The 20,909-nt window shown below is 38.1% G+C and overlaps 1 protein-coding gene across 1 annotated transcript in view; it reads right to left on the bottom strand.

The window, feature by feature from the left end:
* Positions 1-20,909, bottom strand: part of SLC25A12 (solute carrier family 25 member 12) — a 103,076-nt gene that overhangs the window by 77,594 nt on the left and 4,573 nt on the right. Inside the window, exon 3 of the mRNA XM_047083589.1 lies at positions 4,827-4,969. Coding sequence (XP_046939545.1) covers positions 4,827-4,969 — 143 coding nt within the window. The remainder of the gene's footprint in view (positions 1-4,826; positions 4,970-20,909) is intronic.

The raw sequence follows: 20,909 nt of genomic DNA, 5'->3' as shown, positions 1-20,909 counted from the left end.
CATGGTTCTGCACAACAAACACCTATATCAAAACACTCCTGCTTATTTTACTATCTATTGGAGGAAAAGGAATGCGGAAGAGGAGAAAGGGGGTGGTTTACATGCTAAGAAAACATGCAGCAGAGGGTGAGGCGGTCCAGGGTACAAAAAGGTATGGTATTGACCTCTCTCAAACCTGCTTTTCCCACATACTTAATTAAATCACTTAGACCTCTGTATACTAGTGCTATTAAGATTTGGTTTTGATAATTATAAACAACCTATGTGATGCTACTTCAAATTATAAGACTCTCATCAAAAAAAAAACAAAAACAAAAACTACAACAGAACCAAGGAATACCTCTTGGGGTTATAAAAAAATGTACCAACTACATACACTATTCTAATCTTTGATCACTGTCCTTGGTAAAGGAGTGGGAAACAGAAAGTGGGGAAGAAAGAGAACATCATTTTTTAAAAAAATGATTAAAGAAGGAAAATGGACTAAAAATTAAGAGAATTTTGTGTTATTGGGCAAATCAATCAATCTCTCTAGGCCTCATTTTCCTTAAATGTTAAATGAACAAGAGTGACTACTTGGAATAAGTTAAACATCATCAAAACCTTTCATTTTCTTGGGGCGCCTGGGTGGCTCAGTCGGTTGGGCGTCCGACTTCGGCTCAGTTCATGATCTCACGGTCCGTGGGTTTGAGCCCCGCGTCGGGCTCTGTGCTGACGGCTAGGAGTCTGGAGCCTGTTTCGGATTCTGTGTCTCCCTCTCTCTCTGACCCTACCCCATTCATGCTCTGTCTCTCTCTGTCTCAAAAATAAATAAACATTAAAAAAAATTAAAAAAATTAAAAAAACCTTTCATTTTCTTGAATTACAAGTATTTTTTTAAAGGTTTTTTTTATTTTTTTTGAGAGAAAGAGAGAGACAGAGAGCAGGGGAGGGGCAGAGAGAGAGGGAGAGAGAGAATCCTAAGCAGGTTCCACGCTCAGAACAGAGCCCAGTGCAGGGCTCGATCTCACAATGGTGAGATCATGACCCGAGCCAATATCAAGAGTCAGACACTTAACCAAGCGAGCCACCCAGGCACTCCATCTTCCATTGCAAGTATTAAAGAAACTTCAACAATGATACTTAACCTTTTTTGAAGTCACAGGTCCTTCTGAAAACCTGGGATTTCTCCCGAGAAAAACGCAGATACAAATTCACTCATTTTGCATGATATTTCAGCAACTTCAGGAACCCCTGAAGACTATCCATGAATAAGAGGTTAAGAATTGCTGTGTTTCTAGAAAATTCCAGCTTTCTCTGCTTTTAGAAATTACCTATATGTTTCATAAACTCACTGATAATTTTTATGATCTGTTTTTTTTAATGTTTATTTATTTTCAGAGACAGTGAGCGTGCAAGTGTGGGGAGGGGCAGAGAAAGAAGAGAGAGAGAAATCCAAGCAGGCCCCACGCTGTCAGCACAGAGCCCAATTCGGGGCTCCATCACAGGAATTAAAATGTGAGGTCATGACCTGAAATGAAATAAAGAGTCCGATGGGTGGACAGATGTTTAACCAACCGAACCATGCAGGTACCCTATGTGATCTAGCTCTTTGAATCAGATTTCCTACAGAACCCAATCTGACTAATTCCAAAGAGAGGAAAAAGGAAGCTTAAGAAGTTTTTAAAATCTGAAATAGGAAAGATTTACCTTTTACAAAGAGAAATAGATTTGTCTTTAAGTGAACACTATTAACATTATCAGATACTTTCCTAGCCAAAACCCATCTTTGATCTATTCTACTCTGGCAACTTAAACCCTTGATTCCATTCAACCACATCAACAATGCAACAGAGTCTGGGAGAACCACAAGAAGCTTCAAAACAAACACACTTACTGAGATAGATGAGCAAAAATGGTCACAAAAGAAGCATCTGAGAAGATATGGGTACTCTGAAAGCAGGTCTCAGGCCAAATTAATGACAACAAATACCATCCTAGTTTTTAAAAGAGCTAAATATATATGTTACCTTTAATAATTTTGAAGAACGAATTCTGACTAAAAATAATTTTCATATGCATTACTGTCTAATCACTGTTAAGAAATCCAATGACTAAGTGGCTTATCATAGCTTATCAGCTGATTTCACTTTTTTTTTCAATGAAAGGGACACTTTATTGAAGTCCCAGGGCCCTGGGTCTTGGGCAGAAGGCATCCCTGCGAGTAAAGGAAGAGCCGGTAGACAGGCCTTATTTGACCTTCTTGGGGCGTGGGTTGTTGGTGTGGCCACACTTTTTGCGGCAGTTAACTGCACAGGGGTGCAACACTTGTGGCAGATCATCCTGTCGCAGTTGTATTTCTGGGCCAGCTGGCAGAGGGAAGGCTCAATGACGCCACCTGCAGGCAAAGCACCAAGTATAGGGTGGACTCTTTCCGGGTATTGTAGTCGAATAAAGTGCAGCCATCTTCCAGCTGTTTGCCAGCAAAAATCAGACGCTGCTGGTCAGGCGAGATGCCCTCCTTGGCTTGGACTTTGGCTTTGACATTCTCACTAGTGTCACTGGGCTCAACCTCGAGGGAGATGGTCTTGCCCATCAGGGTCTCCACAAAGATCTGCGTCTGCAACGCTGCCACCAAACCGTTGGGAACCTAGTTGTGACTTTTTTTTTTTTAAGTTTATTTATTTTGAGAGAGTGCGCACGCGCACAATCGGGGAAGGGGCAGAAAGGGGAGGGGACAGGGGATCCAAAGCAGGCTCTGCGCTGACAGCAGAGAGCCTGACATGGGGCTCCAACTCACAAACCGTGAGATGGTGACCTGAGCCAAAGTCAGATGCTTAACCGACTGAGCCATCTGGGCACCCCTGATTTGACTTTTTAAAAGACTAATCACGAAATGTATGCAAATTCCCCAACATCTACCACTGACAAATTACATAAAATCTTTATCTAAGATATAAAATATTCAAATTTCATGCACTATACTAGATTTTGTGGGAAAATATGAATACTAACCCTAGGTTCAAAGAACTTAGATATCAACATTTCTAGTTTAACTATAGTCTCCTAGTTTACAATATAGTCTCTAGTTTATAATAGTCTCCTAAACGAATTTCATTGCATGCAAATCTTGCCCTATTTCAACCTACCATTTTTAAAAAAATCTCATCATATCTGCAGTAGTATCTTTTTTTTTTTTTTTAATTTTAGAGAGAGGGAGCATGAGTCGGGGAGAGGCGCAGAGGGAGAGAGAATCCCAAGCAGGCTCCACACCCAGCATGGAGCCTGTTGCAGGGCTCGATCCCACAACCCTGGGATCACCAACTGAGCCACCCAGGCACCCTATGGAAAATAACTTTTAACAACTCCTCATTGCCTAGTTTTTCACACAACTACCTCTACAGGTAGGAGAAAGAACCCGGGCCTTTGAAGGCCTGAGGATGTAGCTTGGAACTCACAAAGCAAGAAAAAATTTTCTTTATAATTCATAAGAATACTCCATTTGTTCTATAATACAGTCATATTTGATCTTAACTTAAAAACGGTGTGCTTTTTCCCCTTGAGTAAAGTGACACTCTAGTAAGATGCACCTTGCTATTTCTGTGACTGCACACACCCATACACTGCCAGGCTAAAAATACCTCCAAGACTAAGTCACGAGCCTACAGGATACAGTCAAAGCTTAGCACAGACGGTCCCCAGTTCCACTTCAACCACAATTCCAAGAGTAACAAAGCAAAACCACAGCCACACCAAGGTATATGTAACACAACCTCTTCAATGTCACTCCCCAAGACACACACACACACCACTGCTATTCCCTTTCCTGGAATTCTCCCAGCTTATCCAACCACCAGCAACTTCCCGTTCATCTTGCCAGATTTCACTCAAGTATCTCTTCTATGATGCTGTCCTGACCACCCAAAACAGAGTTAACTATGCCTTCTTGGGTGTCCTTTGTATCTTTCATATACTTCTATTACAGCATCTTATACCCAAAGTATTCTTTTCTTTGTTCACTCATCCTTTTTCTCACTAGGCCATGAGTTTCTTCTTAAGGCCAAGAACCCCATTTTTTTTAATTTATTTTTTTAATTTGTATCCAAGTTAGTTAGCATATAGTATAACAATGATTTCAGGGATAGATTCCTTAATGCCCCTCACCCATTTAGCCCATACCCCCTCTCACAACCCCTCTAGTAACCCTCTGTTTGTTCTCCATATTTAAGAGTCTCTTATGTTTTGTCCCCTTCCCTGTTTTTATATTATTTTTGCTTCCCTTCCCTTATAGAACCCCATTTTATTTATGTTTGTATTACTAAGGCCCAACAGTGCCTGGCTAATGGTGGTTGTTCAATAAATGTTTGTCAAATAAATGAGTAGACAGATAAATTAATAAATACTACTAAGTTCTTCCCTGATTCATTCTTCTTCATAGCACTTCTAACCTAACATGCTATAATTTACTTTTAAATTTTTGTATTGCTTTTGCATTTATCACTTTACTCGCTGATGTAATTCCAGTCCTTAGAACATTAGAAAACATAGTAGGTACTCAATGTTTGTTGAATGAATGAAAGAAAACCATTCTGTTCAGATTATTCAATACAAAATATGGTTCTCCATATATAGTTTACTTCCAAAAAAAAAAAACCAAGAAACAAATGCTAGTTTTTGCCCAATCCTTGGATAATGGCAGCAAGTAATACTTCTTATAAACTTCTAAGAAAAGATAAAGGTTTATTAATATTAAAATTCCAGGTGGTCATAGGTAAACTTAGGGTGTTCCTATTTTTTAGTAAGATATTGCAGAACATTCATTTTCAAAAATGTATAAAGGTTCTTACCCATCCTTGGTTTGATCGGCTACTCCTGCCAAGAGCTGCACGACCTTCGGATTACTATTTGGATCATTATACAGTCCAAGATAGCGCTGGACAAAGTCTTCTGGGGTCATGTAATGCTCTCCATCAACCTCAGTACTGGCATACTAAAAAATAAATAATGTATACTTAAAATTAAAATTATTCAACATCATATTGTAGCCAAAAACATTTTGTGAAAAGGTATATAAAGGACAGTATCAAAATCAAAATAAAGATAATAAATGCAGGATAGTGCATTTTCCTCTGGACAGTGAAAAACAAACACTCAGAGCCAGATTTAAGAACACTGGCAAAGTACTGACACACGCCACAACATGGATGAACCTTGAAAACATTACAAGTTAAAGAAGCCAAAGGCAAGAGGCCACAGATCGTATGACCGCATTTACATGAAATGTCCACAAGAGGCAAACCCACAGTGACAAACAGCAGAGGCACAGGTGCCAGGAACTGGGAGGAGGGCAAATTAGAGTAACTGCTTTAACATATATGGGGTTTTTCTTGGGGGCAGCGACCATGTCCTGGAATTAGATGGTGGCAATGGCGGCACACTGTAAATATACTAAAAAAAAAAAACACTGCAGTGTACTCTTAAATGGTTAAAATGGAGAATTTTGTCTCATGTGACTTTTACTTCAACTAAACATATAATATGTAAGAGACGAAATACGAGAAAGATGAAGAAAGGTGAAAGGGCAGCCAAGGTGACTAAGACCTGAGAGTGAGAAGGTGACACGTGTAGACTCCCAGAGGCTTCCCACCTACAAGAGTGGGGAGCAGCAGGAGAACACAGGCTGCCAAACCTTAAAAACAAAACGAATGAGAAAAGTATGACAAACACACAAGACCTTCCATCACAGGTATTTGTTCTACATTCCAGTAGCTGGAGAAAAGAAACAAAAATATTCTGCTTTTAGGTCATTAATTTTTAAAAATAAAATAGTAGAATCTGCCTGTCAAATAAAGACCTCACTATTTTAAGGGTTTTACGCACTATGGCATGATCAAACACAACCAAAGCTCTCCTCTTCGGGTTGCAGCTGATCAATTTAGCTATTTCAGTCAACTATCAAAGTAGTAACATCAGAAAATTTCCCAGAATTGAAGAATACAAGGGCTAAGTGCCAAGCACAACACAGTAAAACAAACAAAAACCTACACCAGGCCATGGCCCATCATCATAAAATTACAGAACACCAGTATAAAGAGAAAATCCTACACGTTTTCAGAGAGAAAAAAGGTCACTTATAGAGAATTATGAATCACAGGCACCAATGCTTCCTCAACAGAAACACTGAAGCTTGAAGACAATGCAGTAAGGCCTTGAAAATTCTAAGATAAATGATTTGCAGCCTAGAATTCTAAACTGAGCCAAACTTTGAATCAATTATAAAGGTAGGTTAAAAGTACTTTGAGATATCCATGTTCTCAATACTTTTTTCTCTTGCCATGTGCCTCCTCAGGAAGCTATAGGAGAATCTGCTCCAACAAAATGAAGGCATGAACCAAGTGGGATACAAAAATCAGATGACCCAATCCAGAAAAGTGGCCAAGAGAAATCCCAAGACAACAATTGTGCTGCAGGCCTCTAGAGTACATAGTCCTGGCAGGGAGCAAACGAAGGGCTCCAGGAAGGAAAGCCACTGGGAAAAACGGAATGCTTATCCAAGGCATTTGGCTAAATGAAAAATAACATGGGGAGGAGTATGAACCTTTGTTCAAATGTCACCTCCTCAATGAGATCTATTCTTATCACCCTATTTAGTATTATAACCCATGCCTGCGCCTATATTCCCAATCCCCCTTACATTGCCTTTTCCCCCCTCGGCAGCTATCACTTCCTAACATACTATGTATTTTACTTCTTTATTATGTTTACTGTCTATCTCCCAACAAAGGAAGGAATCTTTGTCTAGTTTGGTCACTGATGTATCCCAAACACCAAGAATAATGCTTGGCACACAGTAGGCACTTGGCAAACCTTTTTTTTTTTCTTTTGAGAGAGAGAGAGAGAAAAAGAGAGACAGAGAGAGAGAGAGGCAGAGAGAGGAAAGAGAGAATCCCAAGCAGGCTCCCCTCACAGCACGGAGCCCAAGCCATGGCTTGACCTCATGACCTGAGCCGAAATCAAGAGTTAGATGCTTAACCGACTGAGCCACCCAGGTGCCCCAGCACTCAGTAAATATTTGTTAAATTAATGAATTTGTATGAGGTACACAAGTTGCTAAGTAAATGAAAAGTTAGATAATTTTTAACTCTATCAGAAAGTAAATTACGAAAAAGCAGTTTTGTTGTATAAAAACAGGAAATACATGACTTGGCTCAAATAAACAGTATTCACGGTCATAATAATATAGATACCAGATATTAATTTAATAACAATGATAAACATACTGAGAGGAATGGAGGAAGAAGAATGGAGGAGGAAGTAGTGTAAGGAAGTCCTCAACTACTCTCATAGAAAGTCAATAATATCTAGAAATAGCAGTATAGAAATATGAAGGGAAATACCAAATAAATAGTTAAGAGTTAGAAGTGGTTGCTTCTGTATCAGATAAAGGGCTAGTATCCAAAATCTATAAAGAACTTATCAAACTCAATACCCAAAAGACAAATAATCCAGTGAAGAAATGGGCAGAAGAGATGAACACTTTTCCAAAGAAAACATCCAGATGGCCAACAAACACATGAGAAGATGCTCAACGTCACTCATCATCAGAGAAATACAAATCAAAACCACACTGAGATACCACCTCACACCAGTCAGAGTGGCTAAAATGAAAAACTCAGGAAACTACCGATACTGGCAAGGATGTGGAGAAACAGGAATCTTCTTACATTGGTGGTGGGAATGCAAACTGGTACAGCCGCTCTGGAAAACAGTGTCAAGGTTCCTCAAAAAATTAAAAATAGAACTACCCTATGACCCAGCAATAGCACTACTAGGAATTTACCCAAGGGATACAGGAGTGCTAATGCATAGGGGCATGTGTACCCCAATGTTTATAGCAGCGCTTTCAACAATAGCCAAATTATGGAAAGAGCCTAATTATCCATCAACTGATGAATGGATAAAGAAGATGTGGTTTATATATACAATGGACGACTACTTGGCGATGAGAAAGAATGAAATCGTACTATTTGCAGCAATGTGGGTAGAACTGGAAGGTATTATGCTGAGTGAAATAAGTCAGTCAGAGAAAGACAGATATCATATGTTTTCACTCATATGTGGATCTTGAAAAACTTAACAGAAGACCATGGGGGAAGGGAATGGGAAAAAAACAGTTACAAACAGAGAGGGAGGGAGGAGAACCACAAGAGACACAAATACAGAGAACAAACTGAGGGTGGATGGGAGGGTGGGGAGAGGTGAAAGTAGATGATGGGCATTGAGGAGGGCACTTGTTGGGATGAGCACTGGGTGTTGTATGTAAGCCAATTTGACAATAAATTATATTCATAAAAAAAAAAAGAAGTGGTTGCTTCTAGGAAATAAGACAAGGATGGGAAGGATCACAGAAAAGGACTGTTGGTTTGCTTTTTGGTTAAGCATTTCAAATGTTCTCATTTGTGAATCTGACTAAACCAAGCAACCAGCTCTTTCAACAAGAGGAGAAATAAATAAAAAATGTTTCCTCTGTCATATTCTAGAAAACCCCACAGAGGCTATCATAGCAAATGCTTGATCAGCCTGCACACAGGTATACATATTTTTACTAACTTGTACTACCCAAAAGCACCTAACAAATATCACCCCAAGATAAAGTCATGTTCACTTTACATTCTATAAAAGTCATTGCTGAAATGGTCCTAAGTTTAAGTTCTGGCTCAACAACTCCATTCTCCTCCCAGGATTCTACATATATCACACATCTATAAAATTAAGACTAAATGATCTTCGACATTTCAAAACAATAAGTATGCAAATATAGGATAAAGAAAAAATAAACTGTATGGTATTAATACTAATAGTGAATGGATTCTACCAATTATTGTTGACTACTTCTTCTATTCTGTGTTCCTCAATATCCTTCATAATCTTACATGTTTTACCAAGATCAGAAAACCACAGAGTTAAGAACAGGCAGGAGTGGGGAAAGGCACAATGTCAGGAAGACTACTGCAACTGGAAAGAGGAATCAACACAAGGAAGTCTAAAAATAGAATTTAAAGCCACTGACAAGTCAAAAACTCACTAGATTATGAGTGCCAAACAATGGTATGAGAAATGTACTATAGGATCCAAAAAGGAGTGGCTCGTTCTAAGGACAGGTGGAATGGGGCTGCAGTAGGAAAGAGAGAGTATGTTCAGAATAGGCCTTGAAAGTAAAATTTGATTTTAACTGCAACAGACAGAAAGGGTCTACAAGGTTTTAAAAAAATGTGAATACAGAGATGTTAAAATAAATTATTCTCTCTTTTTTGGAGGGAGAGAACTAGTTGGAGACACAAATGTTAATAAAGAGAGGGCATACAAAGATATGAAGCAGGGGCGCCTGGGTGGCTCAGTCAGTTACCATCCCAATCTTGATTTCCGCTCTGGTCATAATCCCGTGGTTCATGAGACTGAGCCCAGCATCGGGCTCCTTGCTGACAACACAGAGCCTGCTTGAGATTCTCTCTCTCCCTCTCTCTCTGCCCCTCCTCTGCTCATGCTCTCTCTAAAAATAAATAAACTAAAAAACAAAAACAACAACAACAAAGCAAAGATGTAGAAGTTGAAATGGAAAAGACAAAGGCAGTTTGAGATCAAATGATGGAAGACTTTGAATGCTAAGTTGAACAGTCTGAACTCCATTCTGTGGGTAATGGGATGCCACTAAAAGTTTTAGAGGATGACAGAGACATGATCTGACCTGTGCTCTCTCTTGTGGCAATGTAAAAGATGATTTGGAGAAGACAGAAAATGACTGGAGGCAGGGAGACCAAGTGTCAGCTACTGAAGATCCAGGTGAAAGAGGATGAGACCTGAACCAAGGTGGTGGGAGTGCAAATGAAAAAACAATGGGTACTTTCACCCCTTGCTAATGACTTTTTAAAGATGATTTTAATAGCGTTACAGTCATACCATTCAAAAGTCAAAAAGTACATTGGGGCACCTAGGTAGGTAGCTCAGTTAAGCATCTGACTCTTCGTTTTGGCTCAGGTCATCATCTTATGGTTTGTGAGTTCAGCCCCTGTGCTGGGCTCTGCACTGACAGTGTGGAGCCTGCTTAGGATTCTCTATCTCTCCCTCTCTGCCCCTTCCCCGCTGTCTCTCTCTTTCAATAAAAAATCTATTTAAAAAAAATAAACATTTTTTTAAAAATTCAGGGGCACTTGGGTGGTTCAGTCCGTGGAGTGCCTGACTCTTGGTTTCAGCCCAGGTCATGATCCCAGAGTCGTGGAAATTGAGCCCTAGTCAGGGTCCTGACTTAAGATTCTCTCTCTGTCTCCCTCCAAAGGAATCAATTTCTGGATTTTTTTTTAATGTTTATTTTTGAGACAGAGCGTAAGCGCACCCAAGTTGGGGAGGGGCAGAGTAAGGGGGACAGAGGATCTGAAGCAGGCTCTGTGCTGATAGCAGGGAGCCCGATGCAGGGCTTGAACCTACAAACCAAGAGATCATGACGTGAGCCAAAGTCAGACTCTCAACCAACTGAGCCACCCAAGCGCCCCAGAAGCAATCAATTTCTTGTCTGTCCTTCTAGAGATGTTTTATGCATAAATGATTATACATATATGAAATATATGCATATACATGCTAATGTATACACATGCAAATGTGCATAAATACTCTTACCCATTTCTCTTTTTTACACAAATGATAACATAATTATTAATTAACATTGTTCTGTAGATCTTACTTTTTTCAATTTCAGTCTTGTTGAAAAGCAATTCAGCTATACACACACACACACACACACACACACACACACATATATGCATATCATATATAAAGAACTATAAGAATGCTCACATCTTTTGTCAAAAAATCCTGGCCTGACTCTTATGAGAAATTTAAAAGAAGGAAGAGCAAAACACAAAATGCAAAATTAAAAAAAACACTAGAGATGGGTTATGGAGATCTTTGTTCTCTTCACAACTGTTTGCTGCTTGCTTTCTGTAATCAGATGTCAATTCTCAAAAGAGAGAATATGAAAACATTTCAGTTAGTATTAACAAAATGCAGCAACTAATTCTCCATTTATTTTTGCCACATAGGTGCCTAATATCTAATACTAATACCTGAATTTGACTGCCAGGACTACCACCACTATACACACAGAACACACACACACACACACACACACACACACATACACACAGAGTAAACTGTACCTACAGAATCACCAGGATTTCACAACAATCTTGACTTTAAAACTATCAGGAAATAAAACTATCAGGAAATAGCCTTAGCACAAACCACTAGCACAGCAGCCAACAAGGAAAACAAATGCTTTTGTTGACAAGTACTGGAACAGGCTTTGCCAGTATCTGGGGTTATAAATGATGCCAAAGAATCAATTACCCTGAGGTATTTTGCTAATGTTTTCCCCAACTCTCCTACTCTATTTTAACTTGATTTTAACTGAAAGATAAAGCATATAGCTCAGAGGGGAAAAAAAGTCTTCATCCATAAGGAGTCAGTACTTGACTTCTCCAGGAGACAGTTAACTAATTAACTCATTAAATTACAGACAATTACTTGGCAATGTCAGTGAGTCTGTTGCCTGAACAGACAGAAGAGGGAGTGTAGAACAGAAACTAGAATCTACCCACAGTCAGTCAAGATGCTAAAACATTGTAGGTATTATGTTAACAAAGCAAAGCAGATACCTCAAAAACAGGTGATTTATTTAAACAAAAAGTATATTTTAAAATAAGAATGACTCATTTAAATAGTTTCATTACTTTCAATGCTTATTTTAATTGCTGGACAATAATGTTTTAAACGAAGTAAACATGGCCTACAGTAACACAGAAGGCTAGAAATCAGAAAAGATTAGGTGGCCATATTGAGACCTTCTCCTTCTGCTAACCAAAATGACTTGCATGTTTATACTAAAAAGAATAAAAAGAAAATTAAAACAAAGTTTTGGGTCTCCCATGCTAAATTATTCTAAAAACCTAATATGTCAACTTAATAGTTCCATAATATTTCCATTTTGTTCCTGTCATTTCAAAGGAGGAACAAAAATGACTTTAAATGAAATTAACCAAATATTATATCCATACTCCAAATAACTTTAGAGTTAATCATTTGCCATTTCAAAGATGTCTCTTAAGCAGTTGTAAATCTCTCTTGGGCAGGAAGTCAAGGACACATGAAAGACATTGACAAGAAGTAGCTGACAGTATCCAAACAAAAATAGGTGATTTATTTTCTTGACGAAACTTTCCAAATCCAACTCAAGTATTTGAATGTAAAAGTACACACAGCTTTGACATTTCCAGAAATATTTAAGTTTACACTGAGTATAGTTCACATGTGCTTGCAAAAGTCTTGACATTATAAAGCTTGAGAAATGAAATGGATCTCGACGAAAGATCAGAATCTTTATACATTGATTGCTGATAAAAGATGGCAGGGTTTCACATACAGATATATATAATTACACTATTGCACTTACACAGAACTACCTCTAGCTCCAAATGAGATCATGTTATCTCCAAATGTTTTGCCTATCCAGCCAACAGATCAACATATTAAGGTCTCACTTGACTGGAGTAAGTTGGAGAGTAGTAATTCCTTTACAATTTGCCAAACTTTAACCCATATAGCAGGTTACCTGTAAAGCAGACTTTACAAAGAGTTTTCACACAACCCTAGATTTCTATCGAGTACAAGGGGATAAAAGAAGGTTAACTTAAAATTTAATGACACGAATGAGTAAAAAAACCAAATAGTCTAAATGATACAAATTACCTGTTTAAATGATTTAAGTTCAAAAACAGATCTTTTGATATTTTATATGTCCAGAAGATTTTCCAGAGGTTATAAAGAAAAATTCTGATCTCCTGTAACTAGAAGGCTGGTTACTTTTTAAAAAGTACACAGTGTATCAAGATCAAGGATTTTCTTTTTAAGTATGCACACCAAAACCAAGTAATATATTTAGAAGCATTACTTTTTAAGCCAAAAATCTGCTATTATCAAATCTTCCAGGTAATTTCGCTTTCACTTAAAAACATTTATTAAGTACCAGTCGTGTGCTGGACATTATGCCTGATACCAGGGATGCAAAGATCACAAAAACATAGTTCCTACCCCAAATAACTCAGAGACGGTGGCATGCTGGACACTGAAACCAGGGTCTAAAAACAAATTCTAATCCCTGTGCCATTAACTAGTTGTGATTTCTTGAGTCTTCTCTGAGTCTCTTCTCTAATAAGAAGATATAGAAACATTAACGGTCTTGACATAAGGAAAAAATGAGATCCTGAACACCAAAGTTCTTGGAAATTGTAAAACCAATAACACATAATGAAATACTGTAGTTACTCTAAAATGCTTAGAAACACAGAAAAGCAAAGGATCCAAATTTCCCTCCTTGCTTATTTAATTATTCTGCTTTTGCCCAAACATGAAGGAGTTAATGTTCTACCTCCTCATCTTTCTCCAAACCAAGGTTTCCTTGGGGTTGGCTCCCACTGTTGTTGGGTTTACCAAATCAGTCCTAACTGGTCTAGCCAGCTTCATCTCTGCTCATCCAACATGTGGCTGTAATAGGAGTCAAAACAGACTGCTGCTCCAAGACTTTGTTCCAACTGAGATGAACTGACATTTTCAGATCTTAACATCCTTCCAATTTCAGTAACTCTCACATGACAATGCCACAAAGTTCAGTAACTACAGAGATCATGTAAAGCATTTCCCATACAGAAAAGTGAATTACAGGAACAATGGAAGAGCTGAGCTTCTGAAGCTAATCCTCTTGCTGTCCTTCACTTACATGGCTCTTACTCCTAACAGAAACCAAATTTAGTCAGGAACCAGGAACGTATGCCATTTCACTACACAAGCACTCTGCATAATGAGCAGACCACAACAAACCCTGTTACAATAGTACAATGTGGAATTTATTATAAATTAATATTCTAATAAGAAAAAATAATTCTAACACATACAGCCACTTTTTTAAAGATTTTAATTAGTGATGCAAATTTTTTCCGATATTTACTAACATCAACTACACATGCATTAGGAAAAGGCAATTTTATACATCTAATTTTAACTAGCACTCTCAGTCACGTATTTCAGATACACTAGAAACAAAACTTTCTATTGGATTTTGCAAAAAAGGTTCTCAGAAGTCTGCCTTTCTAACTCAGTTTGCCTCCATGAAATATTACGTGCTTATTTTTCTTTTTGCTTTAATATATGTATTTTTACCTTCCATTATATCAAATCCTATTGTCAGCGACTAAACAATGTAATTCCTAACAGAGCAGAGAGGTATAAGCTCTTTATTAATCACTGAAATCAACTGAAGCTACCATAATAAACTACGTATACCAAAACAATTTTCCCCTCAAAGTTTCCAAAAACCTTGGAAATAAAATAATGACCCCAGAGAACTCAATAACTGAAACTAGAATGATTCTCAGGGCAGATTAAGTTGAATAATTAATTCACATTGTTCTTAAATACTTCAATCTCTTGGTCTAAGTAACCATGGGAACATACAAGGAGCATATATATTTATAAGCCTGGGCAAATCATGTCTTTGACAATCAAGGTGCAGCTCCTAGGGGGACAGAATGCTTTAAGGTTGGTAAGCCTTAAATAAATACCAAGATTTTTGCACAGAGAAAGAAGGACCTTTTTCCTGGTAAGGAGTGGAAAATATTAGAAGATTTAAGAGAAAGGGCAACCAAATGTAATGTATGAACATGTCTTGGATCATGATTTTAATAAAGCAACTCAAAAAAATGAAACCATCAGGGAAACTTCAACACTGAATGGAAATCCACATTATTAAGGAATATTTTTACATGAAATAATCAAATTATGATTTGATGGTTTTCAGACTCGTCAAGTATCAAGTCATCATTCAGTAGCTTTTCGAGATACTAAAGTATTCATATATGCAGCGATACAATGTCTGGGAATTGCTTCAAAAGAATCCAGTGCAGCTGTAATACCGAGGAAGCAAGATTAGCCAAAAGAGCTGATGAAGCTGAGTGACGGATATATGGTAATTCATTATATTATCTTCTCTAACTTTATATAGGCTTAAATTTTTCCATAATTAAAAAAGGTTTTTTAAAAGGATACAGAAAAATAATGAGGTGATTCTATATATACTAACATACCTGTATCTCCCAAACAAAATTAACTTAGAAAGGCAAGTTGCATTGAAACATGTAAAGCAAGTCTCTTCTATTTACTGTATAACCTTGAGCAAGTTACCTAACCTTTCTAGGGCTCAGTTTCTTCCCCTATAAAATGAGAATGTTAATCGCTTCTCGGCCTTTTTGGCTAAGATCAAGTGTAAAATGAGAATGTTAATGGTTCCTACCTTTTAGAGTTGTTTTGAGGACTGACTATAATGATTTATATAAAATACTTAAAATAGTGCCTGAGACATAATAGTGACTAAGTAAGCAAGAGCACAGTTCTAAAAGCCCAATAGTGGCCATAGAACTGATTTCGGTGAATGATGCTTTAGAAACTTCGGTATTATTAAGTAAAAGAGAGCTGGACAGAAAGGGGAAATGATTTTTTTTTTTGAGTTATACACATAAAGAATGAATTATAAGTCTTTCTTTCAGATCTGTGTCTTGGTATTTCAGAGCTTACAGTTGGACTATTAGTCCTTCTCTGATCCTGATTGAGCAGTTGAAGGTTCCAAAGAAAACTGTTATCATCCACAGTCTATCTTAGACCATGGCTATACCCCTTCTCAGAACCTACAAACTTGAGAGAAATTACTTCTTATTCTTATTTCTGAATGTGGAGATTTGTAAATATCTTCAGGTATATGTCTCAACAATATGAGTAATTAGCTGATTATATGTACATAATCATAAACACACATTAATATTTTAGTCACTTTATAGGTCAGCACAGTTACCTGGGAAAGATAAGGGACTCAGATCTTATTCACGAAAGAAAAGTCCTCATCCCATCTTAGAAGGAAAAAAAGGGACCAAGGAACTAAGCTCCATGTGTCAGGCATCATTTACAAATTACCTCATTTAATTGTTATAACATCCCTATGTGCTAGGTGTAATAATCCCTTCTTAGGTAAGGAAACTTACTGGTATAAATACCTAAGGTCCTAGAGCAAAAAGGCATCCAGTAAGGACTCAAATCCAGATCAGACTACAAAGCTCTTGCAGGCTCAAGCTACACTCTGCTGCCTCCTGGATGAAAAAGAGTCAGCTGAGGCCCCACTCAAGATGTTCTAAGAACCCTAAGGACAGAAAGAAATTAAATTGGAAGAATCACAGTCTAATTAAAGCAGTCATCCATAAGAAAGCATAGAAACATGTAAGGAAGTTTACATTTCCTTTTTTTTTTTTTTTAAGTTTATTTATTTATTTTGAGAGAGAGAGTGCATGCGTGAGCAGGGGAGAAGGAGAGAGACAGAGAAAGGAGACCATCTCAAGCAGGTTCGGCACAGAACAGAGCCTGAGAATGGGGCTTGAACTCACAACTGTGACATCATGACCTGAGCTGAAATCAAGAATCAGACATTTAACCAGCTGAGCTACTCAGGTGCCCCAAAAGTTTACATTTCAATATGATCTATTTAAAATGTAAATTGAGGGGTGCCTAGATGGCTCAGTCGGTTGGGCGTCCGACTTTGGCTCAGGTCATAATCTCACGGTTCATGGGTTCGAACCCTACATCGGGCTCTGTGCTGACAGCTCAAAGCCTGGAGCCTGCTTTGGATTCTGTGTCTCCCTCTCTCTCCTCCTCCTCCCCCGCTCACACACTCTCTCTCAAAAATGAATAAACATTAAAAAAAAATTTTGTTAATGTAAATTGAGGGGCGGCTGGGTGTCTCAGGTCATGATCTCACGGTTGGGTTTGTGAGTTCAGGTCCCACATCAGGCTCTCTGCTTTTGGCACAGAGCCTGCTTGGGATCCTCTGTCTCTCACTCTCTCTGCCTCTTCCCAGCTCATTTTCTTTCTTTCTTCCTCCCTCTCCCTCTCTCTCTCCCCAAAATAAACAAACATTAAAAAAATTTTTAATGTCAATTATTCCACTTCCAAGGTGAAAGACCTTTGGTGGTCTCCACAACAATCTGTGAAAAAATCTAAACTCTTCCCTGCAGCCTACAAACAAGGCCCTGCTTGATATGGCTCTCCTTCAGTCCCATCTCTCACTGGCCATTCACTCCCTCACTTACTGATGCTTCGGACACACTGGCCTCCTTTCTGTTTGTCAAACATACCAAGCCCTTATCCACATCTAGGCCTTTACACATGTGAGCCCTCTGGAATTCTCTACCCACTTTATAGTCTCATCTCTAGTCCCACCTTCTCAGGGGTCTTTACTGACCACTTTCTTGAAAAGTGATGGCCTTTTCCATCATTCTGTTTGTTTTCTTATTAGACTTGTCACCTTCTGAAGTTTGTTTTGTTTTGTTTTGTTTTTAATGTGTGGGCTTTGCTACTGTCTCAGCCCCACCCAGAATGAGTTACTTTCACTGAACTCCTCTATCTCAACTCTATAAAGGTAGAACCTAGCACAATGCCTGGCACATGGTAGGCAATTAAAAATATGATTGGTAGTAGAACATAACATGACATTTAATAACACTAATTTTCTCATCTTTTCAATTACTTTTCAATCCTTGTATCAGACTCAAGGATAAAGTCTCATTATGGTGCTAGTATGCCCTTAATGCCTAACACTTTTTTTTTATGTTTATTTATTTTTGAGACAGAGAGACAGAGTGTGAGCAGGGGAGGGGCAGAGAGAGAGGGAGACACAGAATCTGAAGCAGGCTCCAGGCTCTGAGCTGCGAGCACAGAGCCTGACGTGGGGCTTGAAGTCACCAACCATGAGATCATCACCTGAGCCAAAGTAAATGCTTAACCAACTGAGCCAGCCAGGTGCCCTACCACTCTTTTTTTTTTTAATGAAAACTTTATACAGTTTATTGCAAATACTAATATACTAAAGATAAAGGCTATCATCTTCAATTCCTAAATTCTAAAAAACTGGTGAAAACACTTAACAGTTTAGATAAGAAAACTTTAGATCCCCTTCTGTGTGTCTCATAGACTCTCATTGGCTTTATTCAACCCAATTTATTCTGGGAAGTCCTCTTTTAACTTCAGATTCTGAAATTTCTAAATTCTCACTTTTTTTAAATTTTTTTAATGTTTATTTTTGAGAGAGAGAGAGAACGCGCAAGAGAGAGCGCACCAGTGGGGAAGGGGCAGAAAGAGAGAGAGAGAGGGAGACACAGAATCTGAAGCAGGCTCCAGGCTCTGAGCTGTCAGCACAGAGTCCTATGCAGGCATCATACCCACGAGCTGTGAGATCATGACCTGAGCCGAAGTCAGATGCTCAACCGACTGAGCCACCCAGGCGCCCCTATTCTTACTTTTTAAATTATTCACTTGATCAAAATCTAATACATACACATTAAGGCTTTATTTTTACTTTCCTCTAATTCTTCTATAAATGTATATGTGTAAATATACATACAACATATATGAAGCAGCTTATAGAAAACTAGAGTCATGCTATAAACACTTCTTTACATCTTATCCCACTTAATAGTACATTGGAAATCTCTAAATCAGCTGAAATAGGCCTAACTCATTCTTTTTACTTTTGCATAATTTTCCATGGAATGGTTTTTCCATAGTTTTTCTATCACTCCTCTCTGATAACATTTGTTTCTCTTTTCTTTTTCCTACTTTTTCTTCCCTCAAGGAACAATTGAGTGTTACAACTAACAACCTTGTACATATATATTTTTATGAGTATTTTTATTTTTCTGGGTTAAATATCCCCAAAGTAGGATTGTTTATTCAAACGGTATCTTTGTTTTAAACTATTGCCAGATTGCTTTCCAAAGAGTCTTTGTTTCCACAAATACCCCATGAAAGCACCTTTTTTCTCCACACCGGGCCTCAGTCGATGTTATCATTTGTGATACACATTCCATCCTTTTGAAAACATAGCCCTGGGGCACATGGGTAACTCAGTCAGTTAAGTGTATGACCCCTGATTTTGGCTCAGGTCGTGATCTCCTAGTTCCTGAGTTCAAGCCCCGCATTGGGCTCCTCAGTGACAGTGTGAAGTTTGGTGGGGATTCTCTCTCCTCTCTCTGCCCCTCCCCTCTTTCTCTCTCAAAATAAATAAACTTAAGAAAGAAGGAAGGAAGGAAGGAAGGAAGGAAGGAAGGAAGGCAGGCAGGCATCTGGGTGGCTCAATTAAGTGTCCAACTTCAGCTCAGGTCATGATCTCAGTTCATGAATTCAAACCCCACTCATGAGTTCAAATCCCACTTGGGATTCTCTCTCTCTCTCTGCCCCTTCCCTATGAACACACACACTCTCTCTCCCTCCGCAAAATAAACTTAAAAAGAAAAAAAAGGAAAAGATAGCCCTAATGCATATTCCAACAAGGTAGAAGGGTCTCCCGCTTAATTAATTCCCTTCTGAGCCCCAGGTTATTGCCAAAAATACATACATATGTAATATGTAAACAAATATTTACTGAGTAAAAGAATATTTCTTTTGGGGTGCCTGGGTGGCTCAGTTGGTTAAGCATTTGACTTTCGGCTCAGGTCATGATCTCGTGGTTCCTGGGTTCGAGTCCCGTGTCAGGCTCTGTGCTGACAGCTCAGAGCCTGGAGACTGCTTCATATTTTGTGTCTCCCTCTCTCTCTCTTCCCTCCCCTACTCATGCTCTGTCTCTGTCTCTCAAAAATAAATAAACATTAAAAATTATTTTAATAAAAAAGGATATTTCTTTCAATTAGAAATGAATACATTATCATAAAAACACTAAGGAAGAATCACTCTTTGCTTTACCTTAGCAGCACCTTCTTCCATTTATTCTATAAAATAAACAACACAGCGGTGCCTGGGTGGCTTAGTCAGTTAAGCATCCAACTTAGGCTCAGGTCATGATCTCATGGTTTGTGGGTTCAAGCCCTACCTCTGCTGTTAGCACAGAACCCTCATCAGATCCTCTGTTCCCCTCCTCTCTGTCCTTCCCCCACTGTTTCTCTCTCTCTCAAAATAAACAAACTTTAAAAAATAAAATAAAATCACAGAAAACGCATTTTCATAATTTTTACATGGGATATGATAATCATTGTTACATTGGGTGATAATGAGAAAAAGAACAGGTTCAAAATAATACTTGAGTTCTACACTGCAGTATATTTTTGGTCTAACATATATAATGATACAGTCTTAACATGTGTTGCTTTTACCATACAATACCTTGATAAGCAAACAACAAAAAGTCTACCAACCAAAAAAAAAAAAAGAGATCTTGACAAATCATTCACTTATAACAGTTTTTGATAAACCTACTTTGCCACATAGCATAGACTAACTTCTCATTTTGAAGTTCCTCACGTTTATAACAATCAGCCTGTGACAGTCCTGTTATCCTCACCTTACCTCCCTCTTCATTGCTTCTCTTGTCTCCTTTTGCTACTGTATATTTCTGATGTAGCAAAATCGGGTCAATGATAGTGTGTGGGTGAGAGGTAAAAGAAGAGAGAAATCAAGAAATGACAGTTGTAAGGGTAGTAATAGTAAAATCTTAGCTTGACAACTGGTTGTAAATTACAGCACAGTCTAACACATAAGAATTCATTTGTTGTGCTCCAACTTTATGAACTTGTAGGAAGCTGGAAAAAGCAGAATCCTAGTGAATATTATTGCTCCTTTTTTTAACTAATAGAAAATATAGGTCATCAAAATTTGAGAAGCAATGAACACAGAAAAAATAAACCTATGTCCCTATACTCAAAATAATAATGCTTCACTTTTCTAAAGCCCTTTTCACATACTTTTAAACATACATATATCAGCATTTTCAAAGAGAAGTATTTTCCTGTTTACAA

This window comes from Lynx rufus, unplaced genomic scaffold (assembly GCF_022079265.1).
Source record: "Lynx rufus isolate CCGP_SWC_20201006 ecotype Redwood Valley unplaced genomic scaffold, mLynRuf1.p SCAF_2, whole genome shotgun sequence".
NCBI lineage: Eukaryota > Metazoa > Chordata > Mammalia > Carnivora > Felidae > Lynx > Lynx rufus.
This window is presented reverse-complemented; position numbering and strand designations above follow the sequence as displayed.